This window comes from Rhinopithecus roxellana, chromosome 5 (genome assembly GCF_007565055.1).
Source record: "Rhinopithecus roxellana isolate Shanxi Qingling chromosome 5, ASM756505v1, whole genome shotgun sequence".
NCBI classification, from domain to species: domain Eukaryota; kingdom Metazoa; phylum Chordata; class Mammalia; order Primates; family Cercopithecidae; genus Rhinopithecus; species Rhinopithecus roxellana.
In genome coordinates, this window is record NC_044553.1 from 171,179,043 (window position 1) to 171,205,449 (window position 26,407).

A 26,407-nucleotide genomic window follows, 5' to 3' on the forward strand; every position below is an offset into this window, starting at 1 on the left:
TCAAGGATTTCAGAGTGAACCATAAAAAACTCCATTAACTTCTGACAAAGAATGCAAATTAATCACAACATGGGGTGAAATGAAATTAAAGGCTCTTTTCTAATCAATGACAAGGCAGGATGAAATATTTGTTACTCTCTCTGCACTCAGACTGCCTAGGATGTTTGCACTTCCCTTGCAAAGCCCCAAATGTAAGGTGTGAGTACAGATTCACCCACAGTCGCTGTTGAGCGCCCTCCTCCCCGCAGAGCTATCTGCTTACAAGTCGTGGAGATTCACAAAACACACTAATCATCCGAATCTCAGGTGCATCCAATTTGTTATTCACACTCTCCCATGCCAGTGAAAAGCCTGGCGCAGACAGATGCACCAGGAACCCTAAATGACAGTTTTGGCCTCCGGAAGTACGATCACTACAGCAAAATCTAGTACAGCCTCCAGGTGAAATGTCTGGAGCTCCATATGGAGCAGGGAAAATTAACAACAAGATGAAAATCACTGCAGCAGCGGGGAGTCAGAATTTTTGAAAAAAAAAATGAAATTTAAAGATGAAGAAAGAGAAGTAATAAATTAATGGGGTGTGAAAACATTCAAAGCTTTACAATACCAGGGGCACTATTTGCTCAGATTTTTTCCCTTTTTTTAACTTCAGGTCATTTTGATGTAATTTATTAACCAAGATCAGGAATTGCAGCCAAAAGAAGAACAGTATTTTTATACATGCAAAAGTACTTTAAATACATCTGTGTCTGTATTATCTTCACTTTCCTGTAGCATCTTGCTTGCCAAATTTCCCAATGCCAGAGCTGATGCATCCCCTGAGAAGTCTCCTTAATGGATTTGCTATCATCCTAATGCAGGGCACTGTTGTAAAGTTTGAATGAAGGATGACAATTTTTAGCAGGCAATCCTTTTCATTTCTCCTAAATTATGGTGTCATTAAACAAACCATTGCCCACCATTATGTATTTTAAGTCAACTGAATTTGGATCTACATGATTAACTATAGGCAGCTCCAGTCCTTGTCTAGACCTTCACATCTTTCCAGATTACTATCAAAGCTAAATTGTTCCAGAAATTGAGAAACTGCAAGATATTTTTTTTTTTTTTGAGACGGAGTCTCGCTCTGTCACCCAGGCTGGAGTGCAGTGGCCAGATCTCAGCTCACTGCAAGCTCCGCCTCCCGGGTTCACGCCATTCTCCTGCCTCAGCCTCCGGAGTAGCTGGGACTACAGGCGCCGCCACCTCGCCCGGCTAGTTTTTTTTTGTATTTTTAGTAGAGACGGGGTTTCACTGTGTTAGCCAGGATGGTCTCGATCTCCTGACTTCGTGATCCGCCCGTCTCGGCCTCCCAAAGTGCTGGGATTACAGGCTTGAGCCACTGCGCCCGGCCAAGATATTTTAAAATGCAATTTTTCATTATCCTATTGCAGAATATGCTTCACAAACACCCATAATTTAATGGCACTGGGGTCAGTGAGGGCTCTGGGGCCCTCTGGATCTCCCATTATTCTGCTAAATACATGGTAAGAAAAGCAAGAGGGATCTGGGGAAAGGTCTTGTCACCATGCACAATGGCACAACCTTCCAGTGCTCAGCATTTCTCATCTATACAAGAGGCCTCCCTAGGGCAGAGAGGGCAAACTAGAAGCGTTGTAGGGCAGAGTGGAAAAGAGAACAGAGGGGTATGAATAGCCAAATGAATTAAGAAGTTAAAGAGCCAGTGAGTTGCCTTATTTGTCTGCAAGTCCTAGACCTAACTGTACCCATTCCTGCCTAAGGCAAGGTACTTTGCCTCTCTGAGCCTGAGTTGGCTCACCTAGAGGCTGGAAATAAGTCCCTGCAGGTAGAATGTACAGCCTGAGTCAGGTAACAGCCTGAGACTGGAACCCTATGTGGGAAAGGTGCTAGATGAAGCCAAGACACCATTGGTTTTCCTGTTATAGGCAGTAGTAGTAAGACTGTGCTCCTTATCTTTTTTTTCTTTAGAACCCTAAACCGCCTGCCAATGAAGTTATGCAATCCTAAGGCCTAAAGGAAACTAAAATAGTGCTTTCAAATAACAAACACCTGACCCACAAAACAATGAAACTCATATAGAATGGCTATCTCAACAAAAACCTGGCCCTTTAACCTTTATGTTGCTCCCAGGGCACTGACTATCCCTAGAGTCTTCCCAACACTCCTCCCTCTGCACCCTCACTGGGTACACACTGTGTCACCAGCAGGACGATGGGCTGCTAATGACGCTGTCAGCAGCACTAATGCTGAGCTGGGGGAAAGACGAGTCTTGAAGCCAGCCCCTCCTCCCCGCTTTACCCTCTGCTCATTTTATACTCTGCTCCAATTGCGACTGGCATGTTGCTAAGAACATCCTTTTACAACCTATGGTTGATAGCTGGGAAATTGTTTTGTGCTGCAGCCCAACATTTGATCCAGACGGGTGGCCCTTTGTACTTTTCAGAGTGGTTCCATATCCGTAGTTTCATTTGATCAACCTACCTCCTTTAATCTGATAGGAGAGGTAGGCAGAATCCTCCTTTTAGAGACAAGGAAACTGACACCTCAGAGTTACAAAGCAACAATTAAGACCTGCGGTGAGACTGGTAGCACCTAATTCTAATTCTAATCTTCTGACTTGTGGTCCAGGGCTCCTTCCAATAGGCCACTCCTCTCAATTTGCCACTAGTGAAGACAGCTCAGGTCTGGTGCCCTGATTAGACTTTGGGTTCACAGCAGCGATTCCCTGGCACTGTCCCTAGTCCTAGGAACAATCAAATCAATGTGACCTTAAGGATATATGAAAGGCTTTCATGTGTTCTAGGACAAGACTAGGGAGTGACACTTAGGATGAGATAGTTCTCAGCTTGATAAATAGAACATTGCTTTGACCCTGGGGATGCTTTGTAAGATAGTGAGTTTCTTGTCACTGGAAGTGTTCAAGCAGTGTGGATGTCTGCTTTTCAGAGACACTGTACAGAAGTTTGATTTGATGATGTCTAAGATCCCTTCCAACTCTAAGAGTCTATGATTCACTCCTGCCTACTCCACTTGGGATTCAAAGAAACCAAACCAGCCATAGTTTTAACAGTGAGCAAATCAGCCATTCTGTTTGTCCAATTTATGAGGGGAGGCTATTTCACAGAGTGGTAGGAGTTCAAATAACATAATGTGGGCCAAAGAGAAGGTGTTATTCCATAACTCGTCCTCTGTGACACTATAAAAATATACATTTTTCTTTATGTGTTTTTTTTGAGGACATAAGAGAGGGGTAGGAAAGGCATTTATAAAGTATCCTTTCCCAATCTTCAGCTTATAGTACAAAGCCTTTAAAATAAATGCCAACTCCACCAAAAGTCATTAGTGGTTCTAGCAACGACACACCCAAACTTCTGTTGAAAGACTTGGGAAATAGGCCTAATGGCATCAAAGCTGCTTCTATTATTTCAGAGAGAAGTATCAATTTGCTGACAACATTCTATCATGATTCAAGGAATACAGTTGTTTCCCACCCCCACTCTGGCATAAAGGTTGTTGCTAACTAGGGAGTTCAGCATAGAATTAGAATTTTCCAACTTCCACTTGACTGATAAAGATTTATTTAGATATTCAGGAAAACCATACTGCAAAGGTAAATATCCTCTTCTCAACTTCGACCACAGCCTTCATGTGCTTCAATAGTCAAATGTGATGGCAATTCATTTCTTAGACTCATCACCCATCAAATCTCACTGATTAATTACTCTAGACATTAGGAATCTCGAGAATATTGCTACATTCTCAACGTTTGGAATTTTTACTGGATGGCTTATAAGTTTTCTACTAAGATTTGTTTGAGAAATATATTGTATAGGGTTTGCATGTTCATTTTCAAAATTTTAGGGGATTTCACAAATTGGCCAAACTGAATTGTTTAGAAATTACTGACAGAACAAGAAGCTTACCAAGATAAATATTCTAATGAGCTATAAATCCTGAAAATGTGATTTTAATTTGATGGGCTACCTAGAGCTAAGCAGCAAGGCTATATACACTAAAATCTCACTAAATGCCAGCATTCATGCCAAGCAACTGCATTTTAGATTTTCTCTATAAGGAAAAGATTACATTTACACAAAAAAGTCTATGAATTTGAAAAGTGAGACTAACACTCTTGAACCTAACAACTTGGACAATTTCTCTTCCACTTATCTGATGGCTTTAACTGTGAAAGCAAAAGAATACGAAAGAGACATTTCATTGAGTAAAGGGTCTTTAAACGTCCACATTGGTACCAGGAGAATTTGCTTAAAACTGCTTATAAAGATGGTAGAGAGAATGAGCCCCATCCTATTATTCAATAACCATGTTTGTGATGCATCTGCATAATCTAACCATGCATAAATTAGTATGTGTAATACAACACTTATTTGCATAATAATAGCAAGTTAATAGATGCTTAAAGAGCAGAGACCAACACCACCTTTAAATCAGACATGCCTCCAGGCACTTTGGCCTGTACAGACCAAGATGCCAGAAAAACAGTGAACATCAACCAGAGGAAAACAGTCAAACCATTCATTTTTCATCCCTCTAGACATTTCACTTATTTCCCCCACACACTGGGGAATCATTTTCAAACCACAAAATAGCTTTATATTTTAGTGCTAGTACCCTTCTATAATAAAAATCTTAAAGAAATTTTAATGAAGATTAGAGTCAGCAATGCTAGTATAATGGACTGTTTTGTTTTCTTGTAAATGTAGACAGGAAGGAGCAAAATACTTTTAAATAATATGTTCAAAATTATACTCATAAAATTGGGGGCCCATCTATTTATCTAGCAAAAATAATGACCTAGATTAGATGCTTTCACCCTTTGTCTTAATCTTCTAACTCAAAAAATTTTAAGTGAGTTTAAGAGCTTAAAAGGTGTATCAAGAAAAGGCTGGCTCTCTCCTGCATCCTCAAAATGAGTACATGGTATTGGACCAGGAAAAGAAATAATCCCGAATTTCACACAAAGGAAAAGTACAATGATCACTCTCAACCTTTAACAAAGAAGAAAAAATCCAGGAGTTTAAAAAATCAAAAATCAATAGAGATTTCTAAATGACTCCTTAAGATATCACTTTTCAATTTAACAGGACAGATTTATTTATATGTGGCTCAAATGTTCACAATTGCTCCCTGCACCTTCATACATAGGAATGAATGTCACAGTGGCAAACGGCAGTAATGAACAATCTTACCTGAGGATATGGAAACCTCCCAAGAGCAAGCTGGGAAAGGAAATAATATTTGTCTAGTTATAGATTTGCATGCAGGGCAGATCTCCTTAAGACAGACAAGTACTAAATTTCAGAACTGCATCCAGCAAATATAAAGAAGTTCACAACCTCAAATGTACAAACTAAATTATTGCTGTAATTACATTAAGAGCTGTATTTAGAATGGACATTTTCAATGGACTATGTTGCATCCCTGATATTTTAATTTTAATAACAAAACATTATCCTTATGTGGTTTCCCTTAGTAATATTCTCAGTTGTATGGGTATTATTCACATTTACATATGTGCGACAGTTTCTTCTAGACAGAGATGTAAAAACTCTTTGCTTTTTGTCTTGTAAAATGGGAACATCTAATTGTTACTAACCCACAAAATTTTCAGTTACAAGTATAAATGAAGGGTCGTAGGAAATGGGGAATGGACATTATTATAAAATTGAAAACTGTGCCATTATTTTCATCCATTTGTTAAAGTTTTTTCAGCCATTTTCTACCCACTAGTAGGAAAAATGGCCATTTCAAGGTTGTGAAGTCAGAACTGTAGGTCTAAGTCTGAAAGCTTCCAATCTAGCTTGATTTGTAAACTGTTCTGTTTCTGAGCCAGTCACTTAATTTTGATCCTTGAATCCTCACCTGTAAAAACAAAATGATCCAACCAGGAATAGGTTTGATATAAAGCAAAAAGATACAAACTGTTTTTTTGAGCCAGAGTCTTGCTCTGTCACCCAGACTGGAGTGCAGTGGCGTGATCTTGGCTTACTGCAACCTCCGCCTCCTGGGTTCAAGTGATTCTCCTGCCTCAGCCTCCCAAGGTAGCTGGGATTACAGGCGCACACCACCATGCCCAGCTAATTTTTGTATTTTTAGTAGAGATGGGGTTTCACCATGTTGGCCAGGCTGGTGTTGAGCTCCTGACCTCAAGTGATCCGCCTGCCTTGGCCTCCCAAAATGCTGGGATTACAGGGTTAAGTCATTGCACCTGGCCAAAAAGATAAAATTTAACAAACATACCAAAACCTATTTAAAGAAAATAGTGGCAAAACTTTGCAATTTTATAATGTGGCCCATCCTCAGTCCTGACATAATTTACATGTATTTGTAACTACTTTCAAGCAGAATCACAACACCAGGGATTTTAACACTAATGGATCTAAGAGGGCATCAACCCACTTCAAAGGTTAAAACCCAGAGTCCCACTGAAGTAGCTCCCAAATAGTTAATAAGTGGAAGCCTAGGAGCTGACCCTAAGATTTGCAACTTAATCTAGTGTTCCTTCCCGCATATTACACCGCCTTTCTAAATCTTGAGAAGTTCTGTACTTATTTCAAAGACACTGATCCTGCTCAAACATTTCTGAATTCTCCTTTTGTAATTGTTTTAGAATTATTTCAATTAACAGAATACCTATTTTATTTTATTAGTATGCATCTTATCTTGGATTTAAAATTATACCCCTCAGCTTGTTCATCATGTAAATTATTTGTAGACTAAGGTTTGAATAGCCTATGGATATTACCAAAACCCAAAGCAAACTACAAAAACTAAATATTTTGTTGCTTAGACATGAAGATGCTGAAGTTATCAAAGTTCTAAAACCAATATGAACAATAGCCATGTAACAGGAATAAACATTATGACCTTATAAGGTGACTACTTTGAAAAGGTCAATACTCATTTGCACATATGCTCGTGTGTGTATGTGTATATATGTATGTTTTAGAATACCTAGTTTCATTACCTTGTACTCATGTCTTGTCCACAAAATATACACTGATATGTGTATGGATTTTCAAGATAGAGGTATACTATCATCATTTCATTTGATGGGTTTCATTAATCTCTTCCACTGTACATAACAAAAACATCACAAGGTGGGGTGAAAGAAAATTTAGATGTTTGCCAAACTCCCTTTCTAAGTTTTGTGTGATTATGTTTGTTGTCCATGTACGGGGAGGGAAAGAGGAGGGACTCAGCTCTCCTGTCCTCTGTCCCCACCCCACCTCCTTGCAATACAGGTTTGTAGGTTTGCCCTACATTTTGAAAATAGTTTGTTTCTGGCCAGAATGTGCACACTGATTCAGGAGGAATCACTATGGTCTACTGTGGTGGGTGAACGAGGCATTTGCAACAGTCTGCAGTGACTTATCAGGTATAGGTATCGCAGTGATCTGTAGATTATGAGTTTTGCATATTCTTCCACTTGGAGTTAGAAAACCAGCAAGAGAAGAGTCTCACATAACTACTACAAAACACTTAGAACATTCTGGCTCAAGACCTTCCACAGGCATTGTGCCATTCACCTGGGTATATGCTCAGCATGTCATTAGGGACCATGGAAGAATACTGTTCACATGGCTTAAAGACAGAGGAAACTTGCCAAACACACATACAGTCAAGTTCTAAACTAGCTGGCAGGTGCCAACACTGACCATTGGTTCTTGCAATTTAAAGAATTAAGTAATGGTAAACGGACATCTTATGTGGGAGTGGGATACACCAAAAAATGTGAGTTCTTCCCGATTTGACACAGAGCTTCCAGTTGCAAGTGGTCATGGTTCTACGGAGAGGCCAGGCTCCAGCCAACTTGGGAATGTGCGTTCATCTACTTGGCCTTCTCTGTCATGACTGTACCACATAAAAAAGGACGGCTGATGTGATTTGTTTGCTCTGTAAGACAATGCCATGCAAGACAACAGAGAAAATTTAGTGCACTTTGGTCAGCTGGGAGCCTCTCTGTACCAGTCTGCTTGGGAACACATGCCAGTGCTTGAACTGGTGAACTCATCATTCATGGGTCTGGCTTTGCTTTCAGTGTTATTTCCTGACATCTCGTGGAACCTCAGTGCTACCTTTTAACTACGTTCCTGGGAGGACTGCTTGTAAGATATCTTGCAGGTCTGACCTCTTTAGAGTTAGAAAACAGAGAATGGTTCTTTGACCTTAACTAGTAGGTACTGTTGCAATTGCAGCATGGTGACAATCACTTCCTCTCTTACAGAGTGTCACCACTGGGCTGCTGAAAGACTTGGGAATCCATGCCAGTGAAAACAGGCAAGAGCACTATTAGGCTGGCACTAAAAGCAGTCATTTTAAGGCCCCAGGAGAGGACCCCTGCCTTCTATGTATGCCTCTATCCTTCTAGGTCTAATGCAGCTACAGTGTTTATGTTCCACACTATTTGTCTTACAGAAAAGTACAAGGAAACATATAGCCAGGCTCTAGAACTCTTTTTATCATGTTCTACTGGGAGGAGGTAAAAAAGAAAACGGTTCTTAGTAGATATGGCTGCATGAAAAACGAGTTCTCTACAAAAATGAGAGGGGTGTGGTGGCACGTGTCTGGAGTCCCAGCTACTTGGGAGGCTAGGGTGGGAGGATCACCTCAGCCCCGGCAGGTAGAGACTGCAGTGAGCCTTGACCATGCCATTGCATTTCAGACTGAGCAAGAGTGAGACCCTAACTCAAAAAAAAAAAAAAAAGAAAAAAAAGAACGAGTTCTCCATGAGGCTGTCAAAAGTCAAAATAAACATGGGACCCTTATAGGGAAGAAGGAGCACATATGCTCCAAGTGAATATTTCACACACAGGCAGACCTGGGGCCATTCTGTATCTTTTACTCCTACTGGTCTATTAATCTACTTGCATTTCCCCAGTTTTTATTGTCAAGGTATTATAAATTAGGAAACTTACAAAAGAGAGTATGTAATCTTCTCTGAAATGGCCTGCAGATATGTCACTGTACTAAATGTGTTTCAGATTTAATGAAGCTTTAATGTCCTTTTTAATTTTGCCTGTTTCTGTATCACCAGGGGTCGGGCAAGGCAATCAGCACTCAAGAGGGTGGTTTGGTTTAAAACTAGGAAAAAACTCATTTGCTTATGAGTTGCACTGTATTTTCTTAATTAAATTTACTGAGTAAAATGGTTTAAGTTCAGCCAACCAATGACCTTCGTATGTAGATTTAGATTTATAAATAGGTTAACAGTTAAAGAAAAAAAAAAAGAATCACAACAAAGCAAATAGATTAGGGTTAAGCCAATAGAAATCTCTGCTCTCTTTATCATCTTTACAAAAGAAGCATGTAATATAGGCAGCTTAAGTCTAGTTTTTTTAAAAAAAAGTGTACTGAAAAATGTAGACACACATAAGTGCCAGCACTTCATCAAATGAGTCTCATATCCTTTTCATTCCCAGGAGGGGAGCAGCTCACATTGTAAAAGATTTGAAAAAGCTTTATTTATTTGGGGCCAGGGGGTGGAGGTAGAGATAAGGGATTCTATTTAACGTTAAATTAAAAAGTACACTTTAATTCCAAATACTTAAGATTTAGCAAACTGCTGAAGACTCTGTTTGTTGTGGGACGTTTATTACGTAAAAGGCTGAAAAAGAGTGGTCTGCAGTGTTTACCAGTTGGGGATATACTTAAATAGCAGTAAACAACTAACATCTCACTCTAAAAATAGGACTGTTCCTTAGTGTCATCTTACTGACCTTTGACTTGTCCAACCACAGTCTATAAAATGCTCTTCAGTTAGCAGCATTTGAATATGTTGGATTTTATAATTTAAATAACAAATATATTTGTATGTGTGTCTGTGTGTGAAAGAGAGGTCATAACAATTGCCAAATATATAACACGATAAAAACCTTTGTATTTTAACAAGAAGAAGTTATTTATTGATAAAGCAACAGAATGGCTTTTGTTGATAATAAAAATAATTATTGTCATAGAATCATAAATAGTAAAGAGAAAACAAACATTGTAGCCAGAAAACAAGAGCAGGACACAAATTCAAGACATGTTTTTAGTAATCAAGTCTCCTACTCAGAATATCAACTACGTTGTGGAAGTGGTTTTAAATTTACCGTTCTACTGATGAGCACTGGATTTTTTTATTCTTAATTTAGACATAGTCTATGTTTCTCGGCATAACTACAAATTGAAAATAAGCATTTTCAATATAACCAGTGATCTAGCTAAAGGACAACTTTATAGTCTGAAATGTTCTAAAATTTGTTCTTAAATACGTTGTGCATATTTTACACAATTAAATTTCCATCTAAGGATTTTGCATTTAGATTGTGCGCTGCAGTTAAACCTTCATTTTATAGAAACGCAGCAGTCACTTTGGAACACTCAGACACAGGGAAACTTTAAAAAATCAGACTTAACTACTGGATTACATAAAATTCCCTAGGTGAGATTTCATCCCAAGACCAATTTACACAGTCCTAGAGAGAGAGTTTAAATCATCTGAAACTATGCTGGTAAAGAACCATAATAAATATGAAATACTTCAAAATCTACTCTAATATTTTACTTTTTCGCCCTATGTATCAATTTCACTGTTTTCTTACTGAATGGTTTAAAAACCATCCAAAGGATATAACAGCAATTTACCAGTGTTAAAGTGCTTTGTAGGTTAAACTGACAACAAAGAACACAGAAACACAAAGTGTCTTGAAGTAGGGTTTCAATTAAATGTGGAGGATTTAGTAATGCAGGACCAAAAAAAAAAAAAAAGAGTTACAAATTAATTTAATCTTCTGCCTATAGTTTGCAGCTGCACTCCAAAGTGTCTGGGGCTTAAGAACAAAGCCTTGAAAGGCCTCAGAGTGAGGAAAGCTTCAATTTTTAATGTATAACGCCATTAGCTGATAACTTGTGGAATCTGCAACCCCTGTGGAGGGGCATAAGTGCGAGTAACAGAGACTGATGAAGTGACATATTTGTTCATGTCTAGAACTATGAGGAAGAGGATTATTACTAACACCATCAGGCCTAACAGAAACATGCCCTAATAACCTTTGGGACCCTCCACATTATCAGTACTCACTACACCAAATATATTAAAATCAAAATCTAATTCACTTTAATTAAAGACAATTAGTTTGTTTTATTATTATTGCTTAACTTGCATATTATAACACATTGCAAATTAAAGACGGGATAATAAATGTAACAAAAGCATCAAACTGTGTACACCCTTCCATCTACACTTGTGAAATTAGCTTATCACTGGTGTCTATTTAAGGAAATACAAAGACACCATCATTAAAAGTGATGAAGAAATACTTTACTCTCAGGAGAATACAGTGAAATCACATACATTTTTTTCCTTATTCAATTTATACTTATTTTCACAAACTCTTTCCTATCAACTCTAAGGATTTCTTCAACGCAAACAGAATTATGGCCCAATGGAGGCACCGGCAGCTTGATTAATTTGCTGAAGATCATACTGTAAGTTGGTGGCAAAGCTTGTTAAGAGCCTAGGAACACTGGGCTCTGCAAATGCTTTGGCAATGGTAAAGGATCCTGTCTGCAAAGACCTCATAGACTTCTAGTGCAGTGGGTGAGCCACAGCAAATAACTCACTATGCCTATACCAAAAGTGTCAAGTACTCTGAGAGCCTGTAAGTAATGTCTTTTTCTTTGTGTAGAAAGAGTCTAAATGTGAGGGTCCCATCAGGAGTGCTCCTTAACAGGTGCCAATATTAAAAACAAAACAAAAAACAACTACTTGTCCTCACCAAAGTCCACTGATATAAACTTACTTAAGGAGCCCAAACAGTAGCACAAACAAATCAATCAAGCACTTATCTACCATTCAGACTGTCCTACATTCTGTTCCAGATTATTAATAATAAGGGAGAAAAGACAGCATTACAGACAAATATTTATTTATTTATTTATTTATTTTTTGAGGTGGAGTCTCGCTCTGTCGCCCGGACTGGAGTGCAGTGGCCAGATCTCAGCTCACTGCAAGCTCCACCTCCCGGGTTTACGCCATTCTCCTGCCTCAGCCTCCGGAGTAGCTGGGACTACAGGCGCCCCCCACCTCGCCCGGCTAGTTTTTGTATTTTTAGTAGAGACGGGGTTTCACCGTGTTAGCCAGGATGGTCTCGATCTCCTGACCTCGTGATCCGCCCGTCTCGGCCTCCCAAAGTGCTGGGATTACAGGCTTGAGCCACCGCGCCCGGCCTACAGACAAATATTTATTAACAAACTTGCACATCCTGCACATGTACCCTGAAACTTAAAAAAAACAAAAAACAAATAAATGTTTCTAATAGAGTATGTTAAAAAAAAAAAAAGAAATGAGCTTATTATAGTAGACACTTAAACAGGGACAGGGCAACAGTAATTCACAAGTACAATATCCTAATACTATTCCTTTAATTGCTTTATTTGTTTCACTGTTAAAAATGATTGCCTGCTATAGCCTAACCGTGAATGCTGAAAAGCGTGATACATTGAGGTCTCAACCTGGGCAAACTGTACCTAAACTTACACTTTATTGCAGCTTAGTTCACAATCTTCACCTAATATAGGGTTATATCCCAGTGCAGCAGGAGGATAAATCATCCTGGAATATTACTCCGGCAAAGTTTAGCTGTGACTGCAGCATATGTGCTTTCGAGCCACTGAAGCAAAGGCCCATAAAATACACTAATTACTGGAAGTTATGGTCACTGAGTGATTGATAGCGCTCTGCAAGGCAACTTCCTCATTTTCAGCTCTTCTGACGGGGCTCATCCGCCACATAGCAATTATTAATTCATGACCCACCCCTCAGGCACTGGTACCTTTACGTCTAATTCTCCTGCTACCAAACTACTGCTACAGCTGGACACTGTCTTTCTTCATTCTGATGGCTGGGTAAAGATGATAAAAAGTAGATTTTAGGCTAAATGCTATTGTTTGAATTTTTAAATGTTTCTTGGTCTTTCTAACCCTGCTGTCCCAAAACACGTAATTCTCCTTCCTCTCCCATATGCTATTTCACTTGCATCATTTTCTTTTTTTCCTTGTATGTGTGTGTGTGTATATATATATATAAATATATGTATATACTTACATATGTATAAGCATATGTGTGTATATGTGTATACTTATGTATATATAAGCATATATGTGTATATATATGTGTGTGTGTTTAAGTTTGTGTATGTGTATATCAATCTGTCTATACTACATTAGACCAAAAACCCTAGCTGAGTAACTTTTTGGTTAGATACTATGTTTAAATGGAATATACAATTTCATCTAGGCCATGGTAAGTATAAGGCAGCTAACTGATAAATAAAAAAGGGGAAAAAACCCTCAATTTAAAAATACCCACTTTTGTAGCTTTACAGGCACTTTAACTGTTCCATGTTGATTTCCATCAATAGCTCTACTCACAGCAATACTAATGAAAATATCTGGGTACATAACTAAATCTCTAAAAGTCAGTTAAAAACAATGGCAAAGGTATTTTTCCATGGTATTCTGTGCACTAAGGGGAAATTCGTGAGAGACTCGGAGTTAAAGAGACATAAAGTTTAGCCATGATTAATGAAAGCAACCATTTTACTTCCCTAATTGAAAAATGAAAGTTCTTCAAATGTTTGCATAGCTCAAAATGCAACACTGAGGGTAGTTTTCCTATCTGGAATCTGAGATGGTGCAACAGATGAGTAGATAGATTTCTAGCCGACCTATTCTTTCAGGACTTGGTTCAAATTGTTCCTCCTTTTCTCCTCTTCTGTCAGGAGTTAATCCCAGAAGATTCTACCCACAGTTTTGTGGACAAACTTCATACCACTCTCTGTCCATACGCTTCACTGGGCAGTGTGTATCACACCCTCCCCAGTGACAGTTCCCAGTGTTCTACATCTTCCTGTGTTTCTAGTGCCTGACACATTTTAACTTGTTTAAGGGCAAAGTATAAATCATAAATTTTTATGTTCTCCATGACACCAGAAATAGCATTTTGCAGTAGGTTGACAATAAGTATTTGTTGATTATGATATATTCCCTGATGCTGATCTCTCCTGGAGTCTGGTCAGCCTGGAGGTGCCTGGTTTGCTTGTTTCTATGCCACAGTACCTTAATGAACACAGTACAGAAACTCTTTAGTATTAGGAACTGACGGTCTTAACTGACAAGGCCCTCTTACATATCACTGCTTAGACGGATCAGTAGCTACCATTTTCACATATTTAACCATTATGATGAATTTAAAGGACTTATTTCTTATGAAAGATTAAAAGGTTGCCAAGGAGGAAAAAGACTAGAGTTAAATGAATTGAACTCATGGAGGTAGAGAGTAGAATGATGGTTACCAGAGGCTGGGAAGGGTAGCTGGCGGGGAGAAGAGTGGGGATGATTAACGGGTACAAAAATAAGGTTAGAATGAATAAAATTATAGTATCTCATGGCACAACAGGTGATTACAGTCAAAAATTTACTATACATTTAAAAATAACTAAAAGTATAATTGGAATGTTTGTAACAAAAAGAAATGACAAATGCTTGAGGTGAATACCCTATTTATCCTGATGTGATTATTACACATTGCATGCCTGTATCAAAATATCTCATGTACCCCATACATATGGACACCTACTATGTACCCATAAAACTTTTTTTTTTGAGACAGAGTCTCGCTCTGTCGCTCAAGCTGGAGTGCAATGGCACAATCTTGGCTTACCACAACCTCCACCTCCCAGGTTCAAGTGATTCTCCTGCCTCAGCCTCCCAAGTAGCTCGGATTACAGGTGCTTACCACCATGCCTGGCTAATTTTTGTATTTTTAGTAGAGTTGGGGATTCATCATGTTGGCCAGGCTGGTCTCAAACTCTTGACCTCAAGTGATCCACCCACCTCAGCCTCCCAAAGTGCTGGGATTACAGGCGTGAGACACTGCACCCAGCCCCCATAAAAATTTTAAAAAAATGATTAGAGTTAACTGCCCCAAACCCCATCTCATGTGTTTACTTCAACAGTCATTTGAATCCTCATAATAAGAATTAAGAAATGACACCCTCTTAAAAAGTTTGTGTAATGTTGACCTGTGTCCTCTAACAGCAGGCAGCCCTAATCATGACAATGGTCTCTTAGAGACCTAGCTTTGGCAACTTCCAGTTCTAAACCATTCTCTGAAGTCATGCAGCTGTGGGTATTTGAGAAAACAACAGTGCTGGGGTCTAGTCTATTGAGCTCAACTTCACTCAAATTTCTATTTCTAGACATCTGAAAGTCAAGGGAGTCATAAACAGTTGATATTCTCATACTTCTGGCCTCTGTACATGCTGCTGCTCCTGTTGGAACACTGTCCTCCAAATTTAACCCATTCATCAAAACTTGGCTTAGATACCAGCACTTCCAGGAAGCTTTCTGAAATGTACTGTGCTTCCAGTGATGGCCTTAACACAATCTACAGCCCAAGATGCTCTTTTGCAATGTGACCTTGTTGCTTCATCATCAAGAACCTACATTGTGATCAACAAAATGTGGCAGGAACAATCCTGTGTAATTTCTGAGGTTGGGCCTTAAGGGATCTGTAGCTTTTGCAACCACAGCTTAGAACACCAGGTACCACAAAGGAAGTCTAAACTAGCCATGAAGGGGAGATGGGAGAGGAGGGAAAGCAGGGAGATGGGTCCCAGACACTCCTGGCCATCCCGACCAAAGCATCATACACGCAGATGAAGTCATCTTGGATCTTCCACCCTTAACCACTACCCAACTGCAACCTCATGAGAGGCTTTTGATGCTACACAGAATGGCTGAGCCTTGCTAGGATTCCTGACCCACAGAATCCTGAGTAAATAAATGGTTATTTTAAGTCACTAATTTTGGGTAGTTTATTAAACGGTAATCAATAACTGACACACTTTCTCTGACACTGATGTCAGCCCACACTCTCCTGTGCCCAGTTCTACGTGTTTCCTTTGCACTTTTACTTTTCTTTCTTCCTGTTAGTCAAGGAGTCCCTGAGGGCAAAGTTTATACCCTTACTGACAACACTGGGTAGCACTGGATAAGTATTTACTAATTAGATGGGATCCTTACCTACCTACTTCCTATTACAGTAGATATACTGGAGATTAGGTTAATATTTGTGTTTCTTTTTAATAAATAAACTAGGCCTTAGTTTCTGAAAAATAACTAGCACATTTTGAAATATGGTGAAACTAAACCAGCTACAGGGATAGTGTAAGGTATAATCCTATGAAAAGCAGTCTTAACTGACCAGCAGAGTCACAACAAACCTGTCTTTTCCTTTATCTGATTTCCTGCTCAGTTCCATTTACCATTCATCTCTTTTTCCAAACTACTTGATTTACTTTTCTGTAGCATAATGGAAGAAGCAGATTTTAATCTGTGAGTCAGAATACCTGACTGCTGCTACCTGATCTATTCACTTAACCTTTCTAGAAAAGTCCTTTAACTTATCTGGATCTAAGTTTCCTCATTTGCAAAATGGGAACTTTGATGCTCATAAGGTGAAACAATATTTGATGCCTCAAGCTGCTGATTTTTCAGAGTCGGGAGAAGCTTGAAAGAGATAATGAATACCAAATAGCTTTGTTAAGTGTTACATTAAAAAAAGTGTGATGTTGTCACCCTTCTTGTTAGAATGACACTGAGCAAGAGGATGTCAAGAGCTTGGAAGAGAGGAAAGAGCACTACATTTCACATCAGAAGACCCAGATTCCAGTCCTCTTCTGCACAGTTCCCTGGAGACCAGCTTCCTCTCTGCTAAGAGGAGCGGTCTGATTTAACAAGCTCTAAAGTCTCTCTTTAGGTTAAAAAAAATTCTAGTCTCTAAGTACAACATAAGGCATATAAGAGAATTTTCTAGGAGCAGTGGTTTTTACCACTGGATATCACAAAGTTGGCAGACATGGTTCCCAAAATTATCATAGACTCAGAATTTTAGTGTTGAGACATGTCACTAGAAGACTAGTTCCTTATCTTTCAGATCTCAACTGAAAAGTAATCCCATACCACTCAGTTACTCCTAGCATATCATCTTGTTTGTTTATTTATTTTCTTTTTTACTTTTAGAGGCAGGGTCTTGCTCGGTCACTGGAGTGCAATGGTATGATCGTAACTCACTGCAGCCTCAAATTCCTGGGCTCAAGGGATTCTCCTGCCTCAGCCTCCCGAGTAGCTGGGACTACTGGTGTGCATCACCACGTGCAGCTTAACTTGCTTATTTGTCTAAAAAGGTACAAGGATCAAGTATTCTTTTTTAAAATGTAGGCTTCATGAAAGCAGGGATTTTGTCAGTTTTGTTCTCAGCAGTGTCCCCAGTGACTAGCACAGGGCCTGCCACATACTAGGCACTCAAAAAATATTTTCTCAGTGACCTAATGAATACATGACTGCATCTTGTCTAACCTTGTATCTGTCTCTTCTACAGAAAAATTCTTTAAAAAAATCTGAGACAAATAGCCATTCAGTCCCTACTTAAGTGTACCCAGGGATGGGACATTTTTACCTCTAAAGGCAAATGATTTCACTGTTGAGGAGGAAAGTGTAGAGTTCTATCCATTAGAAAATCCTTCTTTATACTGAATAGAAAGTCATGGGACTTTTTTTTCTTTTTTTGGCTTTTGTTTTAGCTTCAGAAGATTCAGCCTTCTTGTCATGAAAGATCAACTTGCTGCTTCTCCACTGACAATCCTTGAAACATCTGAAAATGGGTTGTCAAATGCCTGCTTTATCTTCTATTTATTTTTCATATCAAGACTTTGTGTTTCTTAAAATTTCAAATTCTGTGTATTTGTGTGTATACATGATATGAGCATGTGCTACTGGAAAAACTTTAAAATCAGTCTGAAATACATCAAAATAACAAAATGCTTAGCTGGGACTGCTAGCACCTGTTACATCTTGTTTTGTCAATCTCATGGTTGTTCCCGACAGCTCTGAACACAAAGCAAACTCAACAATGCCTTATTCAGTGGGAAACACTTCACTTTGTCTGCCAGTTTCAAATTCACTACAATCACTGACAACCTTGGAAAATGCACATTTAGGCATGGTAATCTGAGACAGCTGGATCCCTTCACAAATCTTGCAAAGGACTGAACTAGTCAATCCATCATCTGCCAAAGGTCATCTTAACAACTCCTTTTGCACTAAGTTACACACAATTTTAGACTTCCCCCCAAAAAAAAGATAATGGAAAAAAATCAAGACAGAATTACAGAAAAAGGAGTTAAGAGCAGGGGAATGAGTGACAGAAACTGTTACATGTTCTTTTCCTCAGCATCCTTCAATGGGAGGGGAGGACCCATGACAAGGATTCCAGAATCACATCCTCCCCACTTTCCTATAAAATCTTCCATGGAAACTTCCTTTGTCTTTGGGCCCTTCAGATCCTTTCACCTTTTGATGGTTCTCAGCAGAAACTTTGGTCAACAGGTAAAATGTTTCACTAGTTGGATCAGGAGACTCCACGTTTAGTGTATACTTTATCTGAACTACCTGGGACCAGAAATATTTCAGATATTGGCCTTTTTTGGATTTTGAAATATTTGCATTATACTTACCAGCATCCCCAATCCAAAAACCTGAAATCCTAAATGCTCCAATGAGTGTGACCTTTCAGGGTCATGTTAGTGCTCAAAAAATTTCTAATTTGGGGGTATTTCACATTTTGGACTTTCAGGTTAGGAATATTCAACATGTGGTAAGATTTCACTCACATTCTTGAAACTAATTTTAAAAAGAAGAAGAGAAAATAACAGTATTTGAGTGAAACACCAAATGGCAAGTTTTTATGGTATAGAAACGTTGACAGCAGCTGCTTACGGAGCATCCAGAGCCATCCGTCACCCCTCAGACCAGTTCACAATCACCAAGGGCTAGAAAAGCAAACAAAGGCACAACCACACACCCACTAGAAACAGCTGTGTGTCTGGGTGGTTTTTTTGTTTTTTTTTGGTTTTTTTTTTTTTTTTTTTGGCAGCTGAGTAGGGGAGGGGGAAAATGAGTTCTGTATATTTAGAGGCAAGAGCCAAGTCTAGATAATGTTTCATAATTCTTATTACTTGGTAAGTACTCAATACATACAAGACGCTATTTCAAAAGGCTTACTTCAAGTAACTTTATGTGGTTGTTAATGTTAAATAAAAGTGTTCATGAAAAAGCCTAGAATATTGAATATATTCTAATCTTGCTTTCAGAAAGTATAAGTGTTTATTATTGTTTATCTTCTGCCTCCCTTATTACATTGTAGGGTCAACAAGGAAAGGGGATATGCCTATTTTGTTTGCCAGTGTATGCGCAGCACTTAATTACGTGTTTGACATGTAAAAGGTGTTCAGCAAATATTCAAGGAATGAATGAATTCCAATGTTACCTTCAACTTACACATAAGAAACTGACACTTGGAGTGACAAACTGAACTGGCTAAGATCACACTGATTAAAACTGTTGGTGCCAATATGTGAACTGAATTCTGGTTAATCCAGTCTAAGCCCTTTAATAGTTCAAGAATTAGGATAACAGCACTTGAATCTAAAAATGATATTGGAAAGAAAATGACAAAATGACAAACTCGCCATCAAACTTCTCCAGAAGCTTCTGTCAAGGGTACTGGGCTGGGTGATTCATGCCACTTTTTCTTTTTTTGAGATGGAGTCTCGCTGTGTCACCCAGGCTGGAGTGCAGGGGTGCGATCTCAGCTCACTGAAACCTCTGCCTCCCGGGTTCAAGCGATTTTCCTGCTTCAGTCTCCCAAGTAACTGGTTACAGGCGCCTGCCACCATGCCCGGCTAACTTTTGTATTTTTAGTAGAGACAGGGTTTTGCCATGTTGGCCAGGCTGGTCTCGAACTTCTGACCTCAGGTGATCAACCCGCCTCAGTCTCCCAAAGTACTGGAATTACAGGTGTGAGCCACCACGCCCAGACCCTGCCACTTTTTAAATACTTTTATTTACATTTACACAGCTCTACATGGTTTATGTGTTTACTTATACATATAGAAGATCACAATTCACTTTCTTAGTATCTAATGAGTCTTATCTAGCATCCATTAAACAACGTGTATATGTAAAAATTAGATGTGTTAAGTTTTTACATTCCAATGAGACAAAAGGTAGTTATATCCAACTATTTGTATTTTTTATAGTAAATTTTCCTAGGGATAATTTCTATTACTAATCCTTAACAAAAACTCACTTTTTCTGAGAAATGACTGCCATATGTCATTTGGGGAAAAAATGATTTTTTTTCTATAGGAATATTAAGAGAAGGGCAATCTTGTACAACATATATTTTTCCCATGTTGTAACATTAAAATTTAAATTTTTTCTTCAATGATTTCTTCCCCTTTGTTTTCTCTGTTTTTTCTTCCTGGAACTTCTATTTTTCACGTTACTTCTTGACTTGGTTCTTTGAGAAGTTGTCATGAACTTCTTAACTTGGTTCTTTAATTTTCATTTCTCTCCTATTTCTTGCTGTTCTCTGCAAGTTCCTTTTGCTATAGCAGCCTATTCTTATCTTCTGAGTGCACTATTTTCTCTTTAGTCTTCTGAGGATACTAGTGGTAGTTTATTTGAACTTTTTACCCTCTGCACAGTTTTTTGGCCATCCAAGTTGCTTTTCTTTTTAGTTGTTGTAGGCCTCTGTTCTCACCCTAAAGGCCTTTCTCAAATGTCTCTGTAAGAGTAAGGCACTGAAAATCTCACTGGATACTCTGTGCTCACGGATGGGGCTTGTAGACTAAGGGCTCTCCTGGGAGCATGATTTAGCTAGGCTCTTTCCTTGGGGAACTCCCAATGTCTGGATCTTTAAGTCTTCCTAGTCAGATTTCCCTAGACAAAGTCTCTGCTAATCTGCCTGAAAAGTAATCTTTGAGTGTAAAGTAATTACGAGTGTCCTAGGAACAGGGTGGGAGGTCTCAACATTCAGAATCTAAACTTTCACTTAATGCCTCTGAACGCAGTAATGGGACACAGACTTCTATGGTGCCAGGTATCACTCATTTTATTTGCTCCAAAAAACCCTCCCACTCAGTTTTGTTAGATTGAGTGTCCACCCACGATGTTTACTGAAGTACATTAACAATTGTTTTCTATTGGGTTTTCATGAGCAATTCATATTAGTTTGTAATACATGAAAAGATAAACTAGTCTTATCATAATTGTCAAACTGACTTTAAATCAATTCTCCTCTCTTGGTCCCACCTTGACTCCTGGTGAAACATATCTGGCCCCACCAATTCCTGAGCCTTTGGGTGTTTACAGTATATCAGATTGCCTGCTTGCTTGTATTCTCAGCCCTGGTCAGTTGTTTACTGTTGTCTCATATTCAAAGCTTGAGTGCTGTTGTCTCCTTTCCCTTTTTCTTTTTTTTTTTTTTTCCCTTTTTCTTTATGGTATCCTTTTGCGTGTGTGTGCGTGTGTGTGTATGTGTGTGTGTGTGTGTAAATCACGTTATGGCTATTTTTAGTGGAGCTTGAGGTGAAACTGTAAGCTAAAGCTTGCACCATATTTAACCGAATTAGCAGTCTTTCCAATTCAAATGTAAACATTTCAAAGGGTAATTCCTTTTAAAGAGAGGGGACAATGGCTTTTTTCCCTTGCGAACTTTGTCCAAAACCTCTGAAGTAGATCTCCCATCTAAAGAGGAGGAAACTGAGGCTCAGAGAAATTAAGTGATTTACCTAAGGTTCTATAGCTTAGGCTGGCTGAAGTGGAATTCAAATTTGGATCTGATACTCTGGTAAACTGAAAGCTCTTCTTCACAAGCAAAACACTGTGATTTATTCTCCAAACACTGATGGACATTTATATTAAAGACTCCATCACACTTTAAACTCTGATCTTTATTTTCTGAAACTGCTTTAAAAAAAACCACTACAAAAGTAGGAAAAAGTTGAGTCAAAAAGATTTCTTGAGTGCCCACTAGGGCAATGGAATTGTACTAAACAGAAAAGATTATGAGAGAATCAGATTTGAATCCTGTCATAAGGAACTATGACATACCTATAAATTACTGTAATACAAAGTGGACAATTTACATGCCACAAGGAAGATACAGATGAAAGTCAGAAGAGGAAGATATTACCTTCAGCTGGAAATATGAGAGTTGGCATCACGAAGGATGGTTATTTAAACTGTATCTTGGAGAGATGAAGAAAACTGATATTACATCTACAGAGAACAGCATATTATTCCATGGGTTTATTTTTAACTTGGTAAAGGTAATTCTAAAACTCACAGTTCTTTTTGTCAAAATAATAGAGCCCAAAAAATCTTCAGAAGATGGCCAGGTGCTGTGGCTTATGCCTGTAATCCCAGCATTTTGGGAGGGCAAGGTGGGTGGATCACCGAAGGCCAGGAGTTCAAGACCAGCCTGGCCAACATGGTGAAACCCTGTCTCTACTGAAAATACAAAAATCAGCCAGGCATGGTTGCGCATGCCTGTGATCCCAGCTACTTGGGAGGTTGAGACAGGAGAATCGCTTGAACCTGGGAGGCAGAGGTTGCAATGAGCTGAGACTGCGCCACTGCACTCCAGCCTGGGCGACAGAGTGAGAGACTCTATCTCAAAAAAAAAAAAAAAAAAAAAAAAATCGTCAGAAGATGATGTTACTTGGATGACAATGACAATGGCCTTGTGTTGTTCTCTATGTTCTTCACCTATGTTGAGACATTTTTCTAAGTCATGGTCCTTGCTTTCATCATTTAGCACATCATTCAAACCACTTCAATAAAACACTGGTCATGATGAAGAGGGGTCTCAGAGGACTAGATGACGCACCAATTAACCAAGCACATTGAGCCAGGCTGTTCTATGCCTCAGACTCAGGAGACTGGTTAGAAGGGTGGCAAACAGGCCGGGCGCGGTGGCTCAAGCCTGTAATCCCAGCACTTTGGGAGGCCGAGACGGGCGGATCACGAGGTCAGGAGATCGAGACCATCCTGGCTAATACGGTGAAACCCTGTCTCTACTTAAAAATACAAAAAACTAGCCGGGCGACGAGGCGGGCGCCTGTAGTCCCAGCTACTTGGGAGGCTGAGGCAGGAGAATGGCGTAAACCCGGGAGGCGGAGCTTGCAGTGAGCTGAGATCCGGCCACTGCACTCCAGCCTGGGTGGCAGAGCAAGACTCCGTCTCAAAAAAAAAAAAAAAAAAAAAAAAAAAAAAAAAGAAGGGTGGCAAACAGGCAGAAAGAATGAGGATCCAAGTGAAAAGAGCAAAATGCATATGTTATGCATAGGCTATGCATAGGCTAAAGATGGGGCTTTCAGATGGGTGCGGTGGTGCAGCTGTAGTCCTAGATACTCTCAGGAGGCTGAGGAGGGAGGATTGCTAGAGCCCAGGAATTCAAGGCAAACCTGGGCAACCTAGCAAGACTCTGCCTCTAAAAAAGGGTGGGGAGCAGGCTTTAGGTCTGACTCCTATAGAAATGTCTGTCAGATTATTCACCATCAACCTTAATAAAGTTTATAATAAACTTTATTATAATTATAAACCACCACACAGAATCCCAAACCAGAACATGTATTTGTACAGCATATTCAGTGAAAATAAGAATATTACAGGACTGCCTTGGTGCCTTTTTAATGTAGATATATCATCTTAAATACTGCAAATTGCAAGGCTAGCAGAGAATGTATGTTGACTTATTTTTTGACTCAAGAAGGACCCACTTAAAGTTCACTTTTGCAGATATGACTGTTTACTTCCCAACTACAGATTTATGTTGTGAAATCAAATGACACAAGAATATAAATGGAATAATTACTTAGTAAAAAATGAGAGTGAGACTTTCTCCTTAAGCCATTCTTTAGAAGAGATAAGCACTGAACTGCCTGTGAAATTCAGAAATTATGCCCTAAAATGTTTTAGCCACCCCTAATAAAACTATTAAACTTGGTAAAGCCCTTATTATATACCAAACTCATTTTCATTTTAAAGTTTAGCCCTGAAGTCTTCAATAGAGACTATAAGGTTAATAATCCTAAAATTCTCGTAGGCAACTGAATCAATATGAGCTTTCTAGAAGAGGTAAACAAATATTCCAGGGCAGGATTACCCTCCTAGTTTGTCCTAGTTCAGGAATTTTACATCCTTGTTAGTGGGTCTCACTTCTTTTTTATTTTCTTTTTGCATTTTCACATTGATTCTTGCTAATGAAGTTTCAAGGAAAAGAACTACAGTTCCACACGGGTTCTCTTCCCCAATATAGTGTGAGCCCACACAAACCCCACATGTGGCAATGACCTTTAATGATTCCATAACTAATCCACAGGAGGGGAACTACAACACATTTAAAGATCTGAGTTAAACACCACAAACAAACAATGGAGAAATGGCCCAAATTCTTCCCATCAAGTCAAACTGTCATACATCAGTCAAGGTGAATAATCTTTTTTTCCCTTCCTAAGGATAACTTCCATCTTTTTGTTACATCTGCCAACTCCAAATATTACATGCAGGTGACAAAAACCTGGAAGAGATGACCTTTATCCCCCCAAAAGAGAGATGCTCTACTGAAAGGAGAGAGAAGCAATTCTGTCCCTGGATAAAAGATAGTCTGATATTAAAGTTTCTTTGCTTAAGGCATAAAAGTACCTGTGAGTTTTTTTTTTTTTTTTTTTTTTTTTTTTTTTTTTTTTAATGGCACATTTTAGCGGCATGTAGCATCATCTTTTATGAAAGAGTGTGGCAAGAGGCCTTGTTATGACTCCCCATGGGGGTTGTGACAGCATATTAACAAGGCAACGGGCAGTAGGAAGAAGGCAGGCAAAGAGGAACCCTGTCATTTCAGGGGTTTAAAACTATGAAGGCATTCAGCCAGGTGCAGTGGTGCACCTGCAGCCCTAGCTACTCAAGAGGCTGAGGCAGGAGGATTACTTGACTCCAGGAATTCGAGGCCACACTGGGCAACATAGCAAGACCACGTCTCTAGAAAAAAAAAGTGGGAGGCAGGGGGCAGCCCTCAAGTCTGACAGCTGTAGATTGAACTTTCTGCTTCTGGCATCACCAAACCTCAGAGATGAGGGTTTATGGAACTGGGGGAAAGGGTGCTAGGGAGACATAGAAGAGACAGAAAACTCTCACGCCCATTTTGTCTCTGATTCTTTTTTTTTTTTTTTTTTTTTTTGAGACGGAGTCTCGCTCTGTCGCCCAGGCTGGAGTGCAGTGGCCAGATCTCAGCTCACTGCAAGCTCCGCCTCCCGGGTTTCCGCCATTCTCCTGCCTCAGCCTCCCGAGTAGCTGGGACTACAGGCGCCCGCCACCTCGCCCGGCTAGTTTTTGTATTTTTTAGTAGAGATGGGGTTTCACCATGTTAGCCAGGATGGTCTCGATCTTCTGACCTCGTGATCTGCCCGTCTCGGCCTCCAAAGTGCTGGGATTACAGGCTTGAGCCACCGCGCCCGGCCCTTTTTTTTTTTTTTTTTTTTTTTTTAAAGACAGCATCTTGCTCTGTTGGCTAGGCTGGAGTGTGGTGGTACAATCATAGCCCACTGCAGCTTCAAACTCCTAGGCTCTAGCAATCTTCCTGCCTCAGCCTGCCACACAGCAAGGACTACAGGCACACATCACCATTCCCTGCTAAATGAAAAAAAAAATGTTTTTTTTTAGAGATGGGGTCTTGCTATGTTGCTCAACTAGTGTTGAACTCCTGGCATCAAGTAATCCTCCTGCCTCAGCCTCTCCAAGTGCTGGGATTATAGGAACGAGCCACTAGGCCTGGCCTGTATTTGATTCCTGTGTAATTTCAGGGAAATTCCTTTGCTCGGTTTCCCATATTTTTATCATTTTTTTTTCTTTACCACAGGTACCCTAGGAGAATAAACTGGTTAACTTAAAACACTTTGAAGAAGGCATGCACACAAACAGGTAGTGAAACTACACTAGGGGAGACCTTGCATACTTTGACATTTGATCTCTCCTTAAGTGTTTACAAGGATCCATACCTTAGAGTGTGCTGGGAAATGGGGAAGGGATCCTCTATCTTTCCCCTCTTTCTCCTAGTGGCAAACTCTGTTCAAGACCAATCTCCCTTACATGTCAACTCCTTTGTGTGAAACCCCAGCCCCTTCCTCTTGTGGCTCAGAGTCCTTCATAAACATTTCTACTGAAGACTCATCACACTATTCTGCGCTTTAGGTATCTTTCTTTCCTACCAGAGGTGGGCTCTCCTCAGCTCTGTGTGCCCCACTCTCCAGGGCCTGGCACAGGGCAAGTGCTTAAGTAAGAATTATTGAAGAAAGGAAAGTTTCTACTAGAAAGAGAATTTTGTTTCTAAAAAAACAGAAGAGGAGCAATTCTTAGAAAGTGTTGACTATGTTACAGAATGCAGTTTGTTCCTCAGATTCTAAAATGCTATTGA

At 39.5% G+C, this 26,407-nt stretch overlaps 1 protein-coding gene across 6 annotated transcripts in view; it reads right to left on the minus strand.

Moving 5' to 3' along the window:
• MAP2K5 (mitogen-activated protein kinase kinase 5) overlaps positions 1–26,407 on the minus strand; it is a 268,775-nt gene that overhangs the window by 77,701 nt on the left and 164,667 nt on the right. For 4 of the 6 annotated variants that reach the window (XM_030930285.1, XM_030930282.1, XM_010363621.2 and 1 more), the window contains one exon: positions 5,232–5,261. The exons of the other annotated variants lie outside the window; for them this stretch is intronic. In XM_030930285.1, coding sequence (XP_030786145.1) covers positions 5,232–5,261 — 30 coding nt within the window. The remainder of the gene's footprint in view (positions 1–5,231; positions 5,262–26,407) is intronic. 6 annotated transcript variants of the gene reach the window in all.